A 17,092-nucleotide genomic window follows, 5' to 3' on the forward strand; every position below is an offset into this window, starting at 1 on the left:
TAAGTATATGGGACTTTTTAAATTTCTTGCAGTGCTATACTATGCCCTAAATTTTAATTGCACTTATTTTTGTTTTAAATATCTGTTGCAACAGTATACATGAATTTTTAATTCTTGATTAAATTGTTAGTTTATTCTTATCCAGTTTCCAAGCGCTATTTCTTGTTTATTGGTATTTTAGTTGTGGGGGTCTCACTAACCCCGTTAAATTAGCTGCTATAGGAAAAGCAACTCACTACGAGCGCCAAAGGCAATTACTTTGTAATTCCATTTTTTGCACTGTATGTGGAGTACCCCTTGCAAGATGGTCTGAACTTCTGGCAACAGTGCCAATTTCCTCTGGAAGAAAACGGAGAGCGCTCAAATCTGGACCTTAATGGAACCCAGACGCAAGCCCTTATCCACACCAGCCTGCAGGAAACGCAAGAAATGTCCCCAGTGGAACTCTGCAGGCGGATAAGTGCGTTTCTCGCACCAAGAGACATCTTCTCCAGAGTGTTTTGACGTTACAGGTTTACTGGCCTAAAACATGGTAGCAATCATCTTTTTGGAAAGGCCTTTATGAGCTAGGATGTTTCGCTCAAACTCCATGCTTTCAAACGAAGTCGCCGTAAGTCCGGGTAGACGAACGGTCCTTGCTGAAGATCTCTCCTTAGTGGTAGAGGCGAAGGGTCCCCGACGGACATGTCCAGAAGATCCGCGTACCACACCCTCCGAGGCCAATCCGGGGCAATCAGAATTGCCTGGACTCCTTGATTTCGGATTCGCTGGAGCAACAGAATCTGAGGATACCGGTAGACCAGCCGGTAAGGACAAGGCGACGTCAGTGTATCCACTGCCCTCGCCTGAGGGTCCCTGGTTCGTGAGCAATACCAGTGAAGCTTCTTGTTGAGACGAGAAGCCACCATGTCCATCAGTGGCCAGCCCCACCAGTGGATGATCTGCTGAAAACACCTACTGGTGGAGACCCCACTCTTCCAGGTGTAAATCGTGACGACTCAGGAAGTCCGCTTCCCAGTTGTCGCCCTTGCATTTCTTTCTGCCCAGAGGAGTATCCTCGACACCTCTCGCATGCAGGTTCTGCTTTTTGTCCCCCCTTGTTGATTGATGTACGCCACTGCTGTGGCGTTTTCCGACTGTACCTGGATCACATGATCTGTGAGCAGAGAAGAGGCCCGAAGCAGAGCATTGTAGATCACCCGAAGTTCCAGAATGTTGATTAGGAGGCGGCTTTCGTGGGCTGACCACCTGCCCTGGAACTGCGCACCTTGGGTGACAGCTCCCCATCCTCGTAGACTCACTGCCGTCCAATCCTGAAACTCCGGCCCTCCAGGAGATTGGAGGACTGTAGTCACCACAAGGAGGGAAATCTTGGCCTGAGATGATAGCCGAATCATCCGCTGCATCTGTAGATGTGATCCGGACCACTTGCTCAGGGGATCCAGCTGAAATGTTCTGGTATGGAACCTCCTATACTGGAAGGCCTTGTATGAGGCGACCATCTTTCCCAACAATCTTATGCAAAGATGGATGGATGGATATTCGAGTAGGTCGGAGCACCATGCGGACCATCTCCTAAAGTATTCCCGCCTTGTCCACTGGTAGGAACACCTTCTGGGCCACAGTGTCCAGCAACATCCCTAGGAACAGGAGACTGAGTTGGCTCCAGGTGGGACTTCTGTAAGTTGAGGATCCACCCATGGTGTGACAGAAGGTGGATAGTGCAGTCGATATGGAGCAATAAAAGCTCCCTGGACCTTGCTCTTTCAGGAGATCGTCCAGATAAGGGACAACATTGACCCCCTGGACACGGAACATCACCTCCACCATCACCTTTGTGAATACCCTTGGAGCACTGGACAGACCGAAGGACAGTGCCTGGAACTGGTAGTGATCGTCCAGTAGGGCAAACCTCAGGTACGCCTGATGAGGCGGTCAGATTGGAATATATAGGAAGGCGTCCTTGATATCCAAGGAAAACCATGAAGTCCTGGTCTTCCAGGCCAGCAATCACTGCTTGCAAGGATTCCATTTTAAACTTGAACACATTCAGGTAAGGATTGAAGGACTTCAGATTCAAAATGAGTTTTACTGAGCCGTCCGAGTTCGGTACCACAAACAGGTTGGAGTAGTAACCTTTGCCTCGTGGTATTGGTACTGGAATACGGACGTCGGACTGGCCCAACTTTTGGATGGCCTGTCGCAACGTAACCTGAATATCGTCCAAAGCTGGTAAGCGTGACTTGAAAAATCGTTGGGGAGAAGCACAGTCGAACTCCAGCTTGTAGCCCTGGGAAAGTAGATCCTTGACCCAGGTATCCTAGCAGGAAACCTCCCAGACGTGGCTGAAGTGACACAGTCGAGCCCCCACCTCGAGATCCCCTCCGGGTGGGTGGGCACAGTCATGCTGAGGCCTTAGTGGAAGCAGAACTGGAGGACTGTTCCTGAGAACTGGAGTTTGCAGTCGTTCTCGTCTTACCTCTGGTGCCTCTAGCCGCATTGGAGGCACCTCTGGTCTTAGATTGAAATCTGTTAAACCGAAAGAACTGAATAGACGGCCCTGGGTAGGAGCGTCTCCCCAGAAGGGAGAACGTGGATTTACCAGCAGTTACCTTTGTAATCCACGTATCCAACTCAAACCCAGAGAGCCATTCCCCAGAGAAGGGGAGGGATTCTACACTGCGCTTGGTTTCTGCGTCTGTTATCCACTGACGCAACCACAAGGCCCTGCGCGCCGACACTGCCATGGTAGAAGTCCAAGCATTAATATTCCCCATCTCCTTGAGCGAATCACACAGGACGCATGTAGTGTCCTGAATGTGCCTTAGCAGGGTCACCGTAGTGACCAGAGGCATAGCCGCGGAGAGGTCCTCCTGAATTTGAGTGGCTCATGAATGAACGGCATGGGTCATTCAGCAACCCACTACGACTGCTGCCATGTAAATAGATTTGAGTGTAGCTTCTTTTTCTGTCCCCAGGATCCTTTATAGTAAAGGAGGCCGGGGCAGGCAGCACCGCCTTTTTGGACAGTCGAGAGACTGATACATCAACCCCTGGGGGTTTCTCTGAAAATTTCCTACCTTAAGGAACAAATGGGAAACTGCGTAAAAACTTTGACACTTGAAATTTTTTCTCTGGATTTTTCCAGGCTAATTTAAATAAGTCACCTAACTCTGCAAATATCAGGGAAGTGACATTAGGCTTGTTTTGTGTAAAGAAAAATGACTGCTGTGACGCAGTGTCCTCTAGATGGAGCTTTAACATGCCCCGTATAGCCAGAATGAGGGGTTCAATACCCTGAGCAGAATCAGAATCCCCACTCTCGGGATCCAAGTCCTTCCCATCCTCCTGTATTTCCTCTACTGAATCAGAGAGTAGAGCAGGCAAACCACGCTTCTCTGGTACTGCATGAGAGGGGGAAGCTGTGTAACATCTGTCCTAGTTGTAGTAGCTGAGTTTTCTGCACATTAGCAGTGAGCTGGGATGACATAATCAGACATCATAGTTTTAAGAGACCCTAGCCAGGAGGGCTCTGGACCCTCTCCCCCAGCCCCATCACGGATTTGTGAAGGTTGGCTGCATTGTTCACAAGAAACAGATGATACTGGAGAGAATCTAGTGTGTGACATGCACTGCACAGCTTGTGTTTACCCATGTTTCACAGTAAGCACAATAACACACATACAGTAATACTTTTCAAGCCTGCCCTTACTGTATGCAAGGCGAGACACACACAGATGCCAGCATACCCTCAGCTGCACAGTCCCAGTGAGGCTGGCAGCTAATTATATCACAGTAACACTAATAATTTCTGTCCTGTAGAGGACCTAGATATGGTATAATAGCGGCTCTCCCCCTTGTACCAATTTTCCAGCGTGTCTTGTGAGGCAGGAAGTGCTGTGTGCGCTGTCTGTGGCTGCATTAAGCAGAGGAAGGTGCCAAAATACCTCTGGTCCCGCTCTGAGGTAGCCCCGCCCCCTCCAATGGCACCGGAGCTACAGTGATTTTTTTTTTACACTGGCAATGTCTCTTGTTTGCTTAAAAACCATCACATAAGTGCTAGTTCAAGCTATTTGAAGCCAGTCTACACGGGGGGCTCTAACGGACCCCTCCAGGAGGGTTCCGTATGTCGCACTTTGAACCAGGCCCCCGTTTGTACTCACCACAGTAGTCACCTTCAGGCATATGTTAGGGGTGTGCGCCATGCTGTGATTGCGACAGCCAAGGTGCAGACACATCCTATTGTATTCCTTTGGACCCCGTCTATAGCCAATCGTATTAATAGGCCCTACACACTGGCACATCCACCGCCGAGCTGCACGACGGCGGATACGGCCGACCCGGCAGCAGGGGGCAGTGAAGTTTCTTCACATCACCCGGCTCCATAGCAGTGCAGGCCAATATGGACGAGATCGTCCATATTGGCCTGCATGCACAAGCGACAGGGCACCAGTGATGGAGCGGGGGGCCGCGCATCATTCATCGTTGCTGCCTCCACACGAAGCTATGAACGAGTCCTCGTTCATTAATGAATGAGATCATTCTTATCTTTCAGTATGATCGCCCAGTGTGTAGAGCCCATAAGCCTCCCCAATATCCCTTATGGATGCTAGAGAAAAAAAGGCTTCTGATTGGGGGCGTAAGATGCTAGTCTTACAAGACTCCACCATATCCCGTCTATTGAGTCTGTACCCCCTGGAGGACTCCTTTCTTATCTCCTTTATGCTGCGTATCATCTCCTGATGCCCTGTGGGCGCTGCTGGTTGGCTCAGATTCCTTCCGTCTCTCCTCACTGGTCCGTGCTGTCCTGGGGCCTTCTATTGCTGGGGACAGACTCCATTTTGCATGCTGCTCCACTAATTGATGCCCACTAGACTTCTGCATGCAGTCTTCCCCGATTCCCGCTGCCTTTTCTGCGTGGGCTCCGCTGGAGATTTCCTGCTCCCATGCTTTCCTGTATACAGGGGATCTGAGCTATCAGTGTGCTGTGGCCACTCAGCTCTGGCATCACCTCTTTACCGCAGTCACAGTGTGTTCCTTCCTGCTGCTGCCTGGTTGGAGCAGGTTGTGGACTTTTCCCATGGCCAGTCTACCTTTCTGCTTCCTGGTGACCGGGAAACCAGATCTTTCTGACACTAGCTTTTCTAGTGTGTAGCTGCACTCTTGCCTACTGGTGCTGGAGGAGGGGAATTGGCTGTTTCTGCAGCAGACTTCCTACAATCCGCCAATTTATTACATTTCAAGGGACGCCAATTTATTACATTCCATCAACCCAGTCTTGCTGGACTGTCCTGGTTTTTTGCTACCAATAAATCCTAACCTACTGTTCAGTGCTACCATCTGGCTTCCTTTGCTACCCCAGTCTCCTATGCAGTGCTACCCTCTGGAATTTTTATAATTTTATTGCTAATACTTGCCTCTAGGTACAACACAGTCCACCCCTGTCCACGTACTTTGCTGCCTTGGTCTCCTGATCAGTGCTGCCCTCCCAACTTCTATTTGGCTGCTGATACTTAACTGTTGATACAGCTCCCTCATTTTGTGGCTATACCATCACTAATTATTACAGATTGGCAGCTTAAAGCTATAACCGACTCAGGAGAGAGGCTTGTAGCTCAGGTGGAGAGACTGCATGTGGAGTTGTCTTTTTCATGTCATGATTAGCCACAAATGTAGTCTCAGCTTACTAAGACTTAAATTTTCTGCTCAGGAGGGATGCAATACGGTTATTGGTCGGATAATTCTCTTCAAGTTTAGGAGAGTGGTGTATCCGTTCTTATTTGCCACCATTAAATACTGTTTTCATAATCTCATTTCCTCCTCAGTTTGTTAAAAGTGGCCGATACATGTTTCCACAGCCTTTTCCAACACAGGTTAAGATGGTTGCCCACAAGTTTTAGTAGAGTAGTTAAGGGAGGGTTTGTTGGGGAACCAGGTATAGTGTAGGTTGGAGGTATGGTTATACAGGGTAGGGGGTTATGCTGTTTTAGCTATTTATATTTTGGAGCTAAAGGCTACGGTATATTTTGTTATTTAATATTGATCTGATTTAGTACATGTCAGCTTTCTGTAGTCAAGTACACGACGGTGTGGCTTGGCTTGATATTTTAATAACTTTTTAGAAATTAGTTTTTATCCGTCACACTAATGCCAACTAATCTCCTGTGATTTGGTATGTGGGCCTAGATAATGCCGTCAAGCATTTACTACACTAATCAGTGTAATAATTACACTAATCAGGCTACTACACTATTTTCTTCATTGGGGTCTGTCTTTCTGATACTGGGCTGCACTGTTCAGTTTTGACCTACAGTCATCTCATTCATTATCCTTTTGCATTTGTGTACTTATTTGATATCAATTGCTCTATGGTGCTGCTGCTTCTTTTTTAATTAGCCATGTGTCCTGGATATTCTGTGTATTGTGGGTGTAAATTTAATAAATTATATTTCAACGATTTTTTAACACGGATCATCAAATTTGGTCACATGTAAAAAAATAAGAAAAAAAAAAATAAGAATTTACTTACCGATAATTCTATTTCTCGTAGTCCGTAGTGGATGCTGGGGACTCCGTCAGGACCATGGGGAATAGCGGCTCCGCAGGAGACAGGGCACAAAAATAAAGCTTTAGGATTAGGTGGTGTGTACTGGCTCCTCCCCCTATGACCCTCCTCCAAGCCTCAGTTAGGATACTGTGCCCGGACGAGCGTACACAATAAGGAAGGATATTGAATCCCGGGTAAGACTCATACCAGCCACACCAATCACACCGTATAACTTGTGATCTGAACCCAGTTAACAGTATGACAAACGTAGGAGCCTCTGAACAGACGGCTCACAACAATAACAACCCGAATTTGTTTGTAACAATAACTATGTACAAGTATTGCAGACAATCCGCACTTGGGATGGGCGCCCAGCATCCACTACGGACTACGAGAAATAGAATTATCGGTAAGTAAATTCTTATTTTCTCTAACGTCCTAAGTGGATGCTGGGGACTCCGTCAGGACCATGGGGATTATACCAAAGCTCCCAAACGGGCGGGAGAGTGCGGATGACTCTGCAGCACCGAATGAGAGAACTCAAGGTCCTCCTCAGCCAGGGTATCAAATTTGTAGAATTTTGCAAACGTGTTTGCCCCTGACCAAGTAGCAGCTCGGCAGAGTTGTAATGCCGAGACCCCCCCGGGCAGCCGCCCAGGATGAGCCCACTTTCCTTGTGGAATGGGCCTTGACAGATTTAGGTTGTGGCAAGCCTGCCACAGAATGTGCAAGTTGAATTGTGCTACAAATCCAACGAGCAATCGTCTGCTTAGAAGCAGGAGCACCCATCTTGTTGGGTGCATACAATATAAACAGTGAGTCAGACTTTCTGACTCCCGCCGTTCTTGAAATATATATTTTCAATGCCCGGACCACGTCCAACAACTTGGAATCCTCCAAATCGTTCGTAGCCGCAGGCACCACAATAGGCTGGTTCAGGTGAAACGCTGACACCACCTTAGGCAGAAAATGAGGACGCGTCCGCAGTTCTGCCCTGTCCGTATGGAAAATCAGATATGGGCTCTTATATGATAAAGCCGCCAATTCTGATACTCTCCTGGCTGAAGCCAGGGCCAGTAGCATGGTTACTTTCCATGTAAGATACTTCAACTCCACCGATTTGAGCGGCTCAAACCAATGGGATTTGAGAAAATCCAAGACTACATTAAGATCCCACGGAGCCACTGGGGGCACAACCGGGGGCTGTATATGTAGTACTCCTTTTACAAAAGTCTGGACTTCAGGAACTGAAGCCAATTCTTTCTGGAAGAAAATCGACAGGGCCGAAATTTGAACCTTAATGGACCCCAATTTGAGGCCCATAGACAATCCTGTTTGCAGGAAATGTAGGAATCGACCCAGTTGAAATTCCTCCGTGGGGGCCTTCCTGGCCTCACACCACGCAACATATTTTCTCCAAATGCGGTGATAATGTTGTGCAGTCACCTCCTTCCTGGCTTTTACCAGTGTAGGAATGACCTCTTCCGGAATGCCTTTTTCCCTTAGAATTCGGCGTTCAACCGCCATGCCGTCAAACGCAGCCGCGGTAAGTCTTGGAATAGACACGGTCCCTGCTGAAGCAGGTCCCGTCTTAGAGGTAGAGGCCACGGATCCTCCGTGAGCATCTCTTGAAGTTCCGGGTACCAAGTTCTTCTTGGCCAATCCGGAGCCACTAGTATCGTTCTTACTCCCTTTTGCCGTATAATTCTCAGTACTTTTGGTATGAGAGGCAGAGGAGGGAACACATACACTGACTGGAACACCCACGGTGTTACCAGAGCGTCCACAGCTATTGCCTGGGGGTCTCTTGACCTGGCGCAATACCTGTCCAGTTTTTTGTTGAGGCGGGACGCCATCATATCCACCATTGGTTCTTCCCAACGGTTCACAATCATGTGGAAGACTTCTGGATGAAGTCCCCACTCTCCCGGGTGTAGATCGTGTCTGCTGAGGAAGTCTGCTTCCCAGTTGTCCACTCCCGGAATGAATACTGCTGACAGTGCTATCACATGATCTTCCGCCCAGCGAAGAATCCTTGCAGCTTCTGCCATTGCTGTCCTGCTTCTTGTGCCGCCCTGTCTGTTTACGTGGGCGACTGCCGTGATGTTGTCCGACTGGATCAACACCGGCTGACCCTGAAGCAGGGGTTTTGCCAGACTTAGAGCATTGTAAATCGCTCTTAGCTCCAGTATATTTATGTGAAGAGACATCTCCAGGCTTGACCATACTCCCTGGAAGTTTCTTCCCTGTGTGACCGCTCCCCAGCCTCTCAGACTGGCATCCGTGGTCACCAGGACCCAGTCCTGTATGCCGAATCTGCGGCCCTCTAACAGATCAGCACTCTGCAACCACCACAGAAGAGACACCCTTGTCCGTGGCGATAAGGTTATCAGCTGATGCATCTGCAGATGTGATCCGGACCATTTGTCCAGCAGATCCCACTGAAAAGTTCGTGCGTGGAATCTGCCGAATGGAATCGCTTCGTAAGAAGCCACCATCTTTCCCAGGACTCTTGTGCATTGATGCACAGACACTTTCCCTGGTTTTAGGAGGTTCCTGACAAGTTCGGATAACTCCCTGACTTTCTCCTCCGGAAGAAACACCTTTTTCTGAACCGTGTCCAGAATCATTCCCAGGAACAGCAGACGTGTCGTCGGGGTCAACTGAGATTTTGGAAAATTCAGAATCCACCCGTGTTGTTGCAGCACTAGTCGGGTTAGTGCTACTCCGTCCTCCAGCTGTTCTCTGGACCTTGCTCTTATCAGGAGATCGTCCAAGTAAGGGATAATTAATACGCCTCTTCTTCGCAGAAGAATCATCATTTCGGCCATTACCTTGGTAAAGACCCGAGGTGCCGTGGACAATCCAAACGGCAGCGTCTGAAACTGATAATGACAGTTTTGCACCACGAACCTGAGGTACCCTTGATGTGAAGGGCAAATTGGGACATGCAGGTAAGCATCCTTTATGTCCAGGGACACCATAAAGTCCCCTTCTTCCAGATTCGCTATCACTGCTCTGAGTGACTCCATCTTGAACTTGAATTTTTGTATGTACAGGTTCAAAGATTTCAGATTTAGAATAGGTCTTACCGAGCCGTCCGGCTTCGGTACCACAAATAGCGTGGAGTAATACCCCTTTCCCTGTTGTAGGAGGGGTACCTTGACTATCACCTGCTGAGAAAACAGCTTGTGAATGGCTTCCAATACCGTCGCCCTGTCTGAGGGAGACGTTGGCAAAGCAGACTTTAGGAACCTGCGAGGGGGAGACTTCTCGAATTCCAACCTGTAACCCTGAGATACTACCGGCAGGATCCAGGGGTCCACCTGTGAGCAAGCCCACTGTGCGCTGAAATTCTTGAGTCGACCCCCCACCGCTCCTGAGTCCGCTTGTAAGGCCCCAGCGTCATGCTGAGGGCTTTGCAGAACCCTGAGAGGGCTTCTGTTCCTGGGCAGGGGCTGCTTGCTGCCCTCTCTTACCCCTTCCTCTGCCCCGAGGCAGATATGACTGTCCTTTTGTCCGCTTGTTCTTATAGGACCGAAAGGACTGCGGCTGAAAAGACGGTGTCTTTTTCTGTAGGGAGGGGGTCTGAGGTAAAAAGGTGGATTTTCCGGCAGTTGCCGTGGCCACCAGATCCGATAGACCGACGCCAAATAATTCCTCCCCTTTATACGGCAATACTTCCATATGTCGTTTGGAATCCGCATCACCTGACCACTGTCGCGTCCATAAACTCCTTCTGGCAGATATGGACATCGCATTTACTCTCGATGCCAGAGTGCAAATATCTCTCTGAGCATCTCGCATATAAAGGAAAGCATCCTTTAATTGCTCTATAGTCAATAAAATACTGTCCCTATCCAGGGTATCAATATTTTCAGTCAGGGAATCCAACCAGACGACCCCAGCACTGCACATCCAGGCTGAGGCGATGGCTGGTCGCAGTATAACACCAGTATGTGTGCATATACTTTTTAGGGTAGTTTCCAGTCTCCTATCAGCTGGATCCCTGAGGGCGGCCGTATCAGGAGACGGTAACGCCACTTGTTTTGATAAGCGTGTGAGCGCCTTATCCACCCTAGGGGGTGTTTCCCAGCGCGCCCTAACATCTGGCGGTAAAGGGTATAATGCTAATAACTTTTTTGAAATTAGCACTTTTCTATCTGGGTTAACCCACGCTTCATCACATACATCATTTAATTCCTCTGATTCAGGAAAAACTACAGGTAGTTTTTTCACCCCCCACATAATACCCCTTTTTGTGGTACTTGCAGTATCAGAGATATGCAAAGCCTCCTTCATTGCCGTGATCATATAACGTGTGGCCCTACTTGAAAATACGTTTGTTTCATCACCGTCGACACTAGATTCAGTGTCTGTGTCTGGGTCTGTGTCGACCGACTGAGGTAAAGGGCGCTTTACAGCCCCTGACGGTGTCTGAGACGCCTGGGCAGGTACTAACTGGTTTGCCGGCCGTCTCATGTCGTTAACTGATTTTTGTAATGTGCTGACATTATCACGTAATTCCATAAACAAAGCCATCCATTCCGGTGTCGACTCCCTGGGGGGGTGACATCACCATTATCGGCAATTGCTCTGCCTCCACACCAACATCGTCCTCATACATGTCGACACACACGTACCGACACAGCAGACACACAGGGAATGCTCTTATCGAAGACAGGACCCCACTAGCCCTTTGGGGAGACAGAGGGAGAGTTTGCCAGCACACACCCAAGCGCTATAATATATATGGGAACAACCTTATATAAGTGTTGTTCCTTATAGCAGCTTAAATATATCAAAATATCGCCAAAAAATGCCCCCCCTCTCTGTTTTACCCTGTTTCTGTAGTGCAGTGCAGGGGAGAGTCCTGGGAGCCTTCCTCACAGCGGAGCTGAGCAGGAAAATGGCGCTGTGTGCTGAGGAGAATAAGCCCCGCCCCCTATTTCGGCGGGCTTTTCTCCCGGAGTTTTAGATATCTGGCATGGGTTAAATACATACATATAGCCTCAATGGCTATATGTGATGTATTCTTTTGCCATAAAGGTATTAAATATTGCTGCCCAGGGCGCCCCCAGCAGCGCCCTGCACCCTCCGTGACCGCTTGGTGTGAAGTGTGTGACAACAATGGCGCACAGCTGCAGTGCTGTGCGCTACCTTCATGAAGACTGGAGAGCCTTCTGCCGCCTGTTTCCGGACCTTCAATCTTCAGCATCTGTAAGGGGGGTCGGCGGCGCGGCTCCGGGACGAACCCCAGGGTGAGACCTGTGTTCCGACTCCCTCTGGAGCTAATGGTGTCCAGTAGCCTAAGAATCCAATCCATCCTGCACGCAAGTGAGTTGAAATTCTCTCCCCTCAGTCCCTCGATGCAGTGAGCCTGTTGCCAGCAGGACTCACTGAAAATAAAAAACCTAAAAACTTTTTCTAAGCAGCTCTTTAGGAGAGCCACCTAGATTGCACCCTGCTCGGACAGGCACAAAAACCTAACTGAGGCTTGGAGGAGGGTCATAGGGGGAGGAGCCAGTACACACCACCTAATCCTAAAGCTTTATTTTTGTGCCCTGTCTCCTGCGGAGCCGCTATTCCCCATGGTCCTGACGGAGTCCCCAGCATCCACTTAGGACGTTAGAGAAAACACATTATCTCCCGAAAACACACAAGTTCAGTGAAAACTATGTTTTCAGTAGAAACAGACCCGTTTTCAAATGAAAACAGGGCTGTTTCCGGCAATTTGGTTTTGGCTGACTAGAGCAGGTGAAAAAAATAGCCCAGATAACGGCGACGACCAGCAGTGTCTCACGCCCGCCGCAGCAGCAAGCTGGGACTGCAGGGAGGGCGCCGTGGCCCAGTAGCCGGTAATCGGCGCTGTGACCCGCATCCTCCCATCTTCCCACTTCTGGCAGCGGTCACATGATGGGGAAGCGGTCATGTGACCGGGTGGAGCTGGAGGTGCAGACTTGCACTGGGAGCTTTCAGGAGCCGGCACCCAGTTGGCAACAGGTAACCCCCGATAAGCCGCCGCTCGTGCCAGGGCTAATAGGATAGAGCTGGGCGATATCATTACTTGTGGTAATGTATCATTGGTAAATGGATATCCCCCTTAAGAGTGCTGAACTGCCTAATCCTCCGTGACTCACCTCCACTTCTGTCAAGAGTGAGTTAACCAACCTTCAATTCTAGTCCACTTCCTTCCGTAGCTTATCTATTATTTTAGGTTGTTGCAATTCTAGTTACAGTAAATTTAAGTTCCAACTGTACTACTTTACTGTAACTTTCAATTTCAGTTACTTGGTATAGTCCCCTATACAGTGCTGCAAAACTGGAGTGCCTTAAAAATTAATTTGTTAGCTGCACTAAGAGCGGTTTATATAGTTTTCAGCACAAAGCATATGTGGACAAGATAGAATAACTTATCAAATACACAAGGTAAAGAAATGAAAATTTAAAGCAGCTGCATCTTGACTAAGATCAATAATTATGGATAATTATCCAATTTAAACCACGTAAGTTTGTCTCAAAAGCAGTAAATGGTTATTAACCATGAAATAAGCAAATACATTTGGCAAACCGCAATGGGTGAGATTCAAATGACATCACGCCCAATTTCCTTTCTAAAATGATCTCCGTTAGCACGCATACTGCACCCATAGTAATCAGGTTTACTGTGTAAAGGGTTGGGTGCCTCGCTACTCCAGGGGTAGCGAGTTGAAGTAATGATACAACGTCCCTGAGGGCAGAAACAGAATGAGTGTGGAAAGGGGTGAAAAGAATTGAATCTCCCCCAATATGTGATTTCACTTTTATAGCTTTGATAAGACCTACAAGGCATTTCCCAACCTCATTTCTCAAGCACATTAACAGCTCATGTTTTGTTTAAATTTTGAGCACAAATTGTTAAATCAAAATAATGGCTCCCACACATCCAAGATGTATAGGGGCAATGCTAAGCCCGACAGCCGGATCAGGGTATTGAATTTTAAACATGTTTAAAAATCCCGATCCTGACTTCTCATTTCAGATCGGTAAAATCAGGAATTTTTAAACATGTTTCATTTCTCCAACAGCTCACCGATCATCACTGGCTTCCGATTTGCGATGTCGGTAAGCCAGGGAATCAGGGCATCATGGCTGGTGATATATAGGGGCTGTAACGGAGGTTTAAGATGGGTACACAAGCGACGATCTAGCCAACTATTTTAGCTAGATAGGACGTTGAACGATAATATCATTCCGTGTGTACAGGCTAAATCGTTCACTAGGCGCGCTCCCGTGGGTAAACTACAAAATTGTTGATAAGACAGTGCAGCAAGGTCAATTTTGGCTAGAACGCTCATGATCGTTCACTGTCTACACAGTGTGTATGAACGATTTTGGCTATTTGATGTCATCTAGCCACTAAGAAAATATTTAAATTTAGAGCCAAATACCATCTACGCAAGATCTTTGAAAGACTGAAAGATTTGGCTAGACCTTTCCATGTGTACACTCTAGATCGTCGAGTCAGGAGCAGGGAGCTGAAAGTGAAAGATTTTATCTTTCGGTCTTACAATCTTTCGGTCTTTCCGTGTGTACCCAATTTAAGAATTAAGTAACCAGTGCGCAAGTATAGCTATTCTTAAAACCTAGACTGTTCGTGTGCCTTAAGGACTGTGGTTAGGAAATACTGGTTTAGCAATACAAAGGTTAGCTGGAAAAAAAAATGTGTATGTGAAAATATCGACGAATAAAGCTGAGTACACACTATGCCTATCACTCGACTGATCAGATTAAACACTATTCCCTGGAGTGTTCATCCATCCAGTGAGACCCTCAAACACACAAAGTTAGACACAATTCAGTGTGTACGTTCTTCTATGGGATCAGGAGGTCAGGCAACTAAAATATTACACCACACATAAGTTGCGATTTCCGATCCGAACGTTGGAGTGTTTTAAGCTGTACTGTATATCGACTAATCGGCCCAATGATTGTATAGGGTGTTTAGCCATCTTAAGACTTAGAATTATAATTAATGTTAACATCTTTCAATCATCCACTATTAGTTATTTTCTTGAAAAAAGAAAAAAACAAACAAACCTGATCAAACATATCCGACTGACTGAGCTCTGTTTTGAAGTCTGCGGAACCAGCCAACACAAGACCAGCTACATTCACTTTATCACCGGAAATAAACAGCTGCACAGCTGTTTCCGCTACTTTCCTGACGTAGTTGTGCCGTTTCTCCATTCTGAGACGTGCAAAACGCAACGCAGACTGCCCTCCTCTGCCTTTAAAAAACAAATAAGTTAGAGATCATCGCATTAAAGAGCCAAAGCAAACACTGCACACTATTAAATACTTTTGAGATGTGTTGTTTTCCTCCTTAATGTTTGTCAGCTGAATTAGGATTTACATGCCCTCTTCTGTATCACAATCTCTCGTCTCAGTTTTCTTGATATAGTCGCCATATTGTAGCTGCTACCAGATTATCATAGCTACCCCTGGATGCTAAGTGCTTGTTGCCAAGGGGAATGGTTTCTGAGGGAACATGGAAAGCAATATTCAACCTAATTAGCAGATGCAGCTACTGATTTACCATTACAAAGAAAAACTAAATGCAATGGGAACATTAAATAGAAAAGGCAAGAAAACTAACAATTGTTCTAATATTAGGCAAAGTAGGGATTTGGTAGCATTTCAGGTATATGCAAAGTGTGTTTTTTTTTAAATTGCATGTTTCACTGAAATTTTGTATGCAGAACAACTGCATGAGCGGAATTATGAATTGGGAGCAAAGCTTGAAAAGTAGCTGCGCCTGGACAAACTACAGGCAGTATCCTATTAGCCGCGGTAAAATTACAGCAGCTAATTACCTCGTTCTGGGACTATCCAATCAGCCCAGATAACGGCACTTAATGGGGGTTTGGTTTTTGCCTGCCTCAGGTACTTTCTAAGACAGATTTAAATAAACTGAAGTCTGCTACAAAAAGGAATTTCTTCCCCTCTGCATTACTATTCTACATCAGAAACTCAGTCTTCTTACATGTACTGCATGTTTAACATCTCACAACAGATTCTCAAGTCTTTAAACTTGGATTGTCGTTCCAAAATCTCACTTCTATCTATTCAGCTCCTTTTTCAGCTTTAATGTCTTCACTGACCAATTAGCATCCACAATTTGTTGCATTAAGTTGTATCCCTTTTTCCTTGTACGAGAACATTATCTGTGCCACTGGCTGCAACAAAACCCCAATGCTTTATTAGACATACTCCTCCAGGCCACGACTAAAGCTGGGTACACACTAGACAACACCCAAACGATAAATAGTCGATCACGATCTACCTTAAACTCCTGGAGAAACGATATTGTGTGACTTTACAAATGGCCAAATATACGAGAGTCATTTGACACTACCAAATTGTTGGGTTACAGCCTAATTTAGCATGCTGGTCGTCATTGGTAGCGTACACACTGCACGATATGGTCATAGTAGTTAACATTGTCAAACCTGAGGTGCATGTACAGAAGATGGCGCTAACGACCCGCGGGAGCGCATATCGATAGGAATATACTGCATGCACACTGGAATGTTACGAATGGTCGTTATCTGCAAATTTGTTTAAAATGTCATCTAGTGTGTACCCAGCTTTAGGGATGGCAAACACACCTCACCCGCTTACCATAGTAAGTCTTTTTTGCAAAAAAATAAGATTTTAATTACCTACCCGTAAATCCTTTTCTCATAGTCCGTAGAGGATGCTGGGGTCCATATTAGTACCATGGGGTATAGACTGGTCCCCCAGGAGCCACAGGTACTTTAAGACTTTGATAGTGTTGGCTGGCTCCTCCCTCTATGTCCCTCCTACCAGACTCAGTCTGGAAACTGTGCCCGAGGAGACAGACAACTTTGAGAGAAGGATTTTACAGATAGTGGCGAGAATCACACCAGCTCACACATACAAGGCAAACCAAGCGAACCAGCTCGAAAACTCAGCAACGGCTGAATAATATTACTTAACCAAGTAACCAAAACAGTACTTAACCAAGAACAAAGCAGTACTGAACGAAATATACGTTATGGTAAGAATTTACCATTGATAACGGTATTTCTCTTAAGTCCACAGGATAACAATGGGATATGACGGAGCGACAGCGGATTGGCACCAAACGATCACAAGCTTTCAGGCCTCCCAGGATGCAACGGGCCCGTCCATATATCCCCACCCACTGGCTCAGGCAAATCAGTTGGATTCCAGAGCATCTAGGAAGGAGGATCTTGTAGAGCACTAATCAGACGGGAAGAACACACATGCACACCGTTCCGTACAAGAAGGAAGAGGTTAGTAAGTAGCAAGATCCTCAAATCAGGTGTGTCAGGGTGGGATCCCTGTGGACTTAGGAGAAATACCGTTATCAACCGTAAGTTCTTACCATAACGTATATTTCTCCGGCAGGGTCCACAGGTTATCCACAGGATAACAATGGGATTTCCCAAAGCAATTTTAGTGGCGGGGACACTCCCGATTGGACAGGAGAACCTTTCACCCAAATTCAGCGTCAGG

At 47.0% G+C, this 17,092-nt stretch overlaps 1 protein-coding gene across 2 annotated transcripts in view; it reads right to left on the reverse strand.

The window, feature by feature from the left end:
- The window catches only part of ETF1 (eukaryotic translation termination factor 1), a 311,645-nt gene that overhangs the window by 124,960 nt on the left and 169,593 nt on the right, over positions 1-17,092 (reverse strand). For both annotated transcript variants that reach the window (XM_063928292.1, XM_063928293.1), the window contains one exon: positions 14,627-14,817. In XM_063928292.1, the coding sequence (XP_063784362.1) occupies positions 14,627-14,817 (191 nt within the window). The remainder of the gene's footprint in view (positions 1-14,626; positions 14,818-17,092) is intronic.

This window comes from Pseudophryne corroboree, chromosome 6, assembly GCF_028390025.1.
Source record: "Pseudophryne corroboree isolate aPseCor3 chromosome 6, aPseCor3.hap2, whole genome shotgun sequence".
NCBI lineage: Eukaryota > Metazoa > Chordata > Amphibia > Anura > Myobatrachidae > Pseudophryne > Pseudophryne corroboree.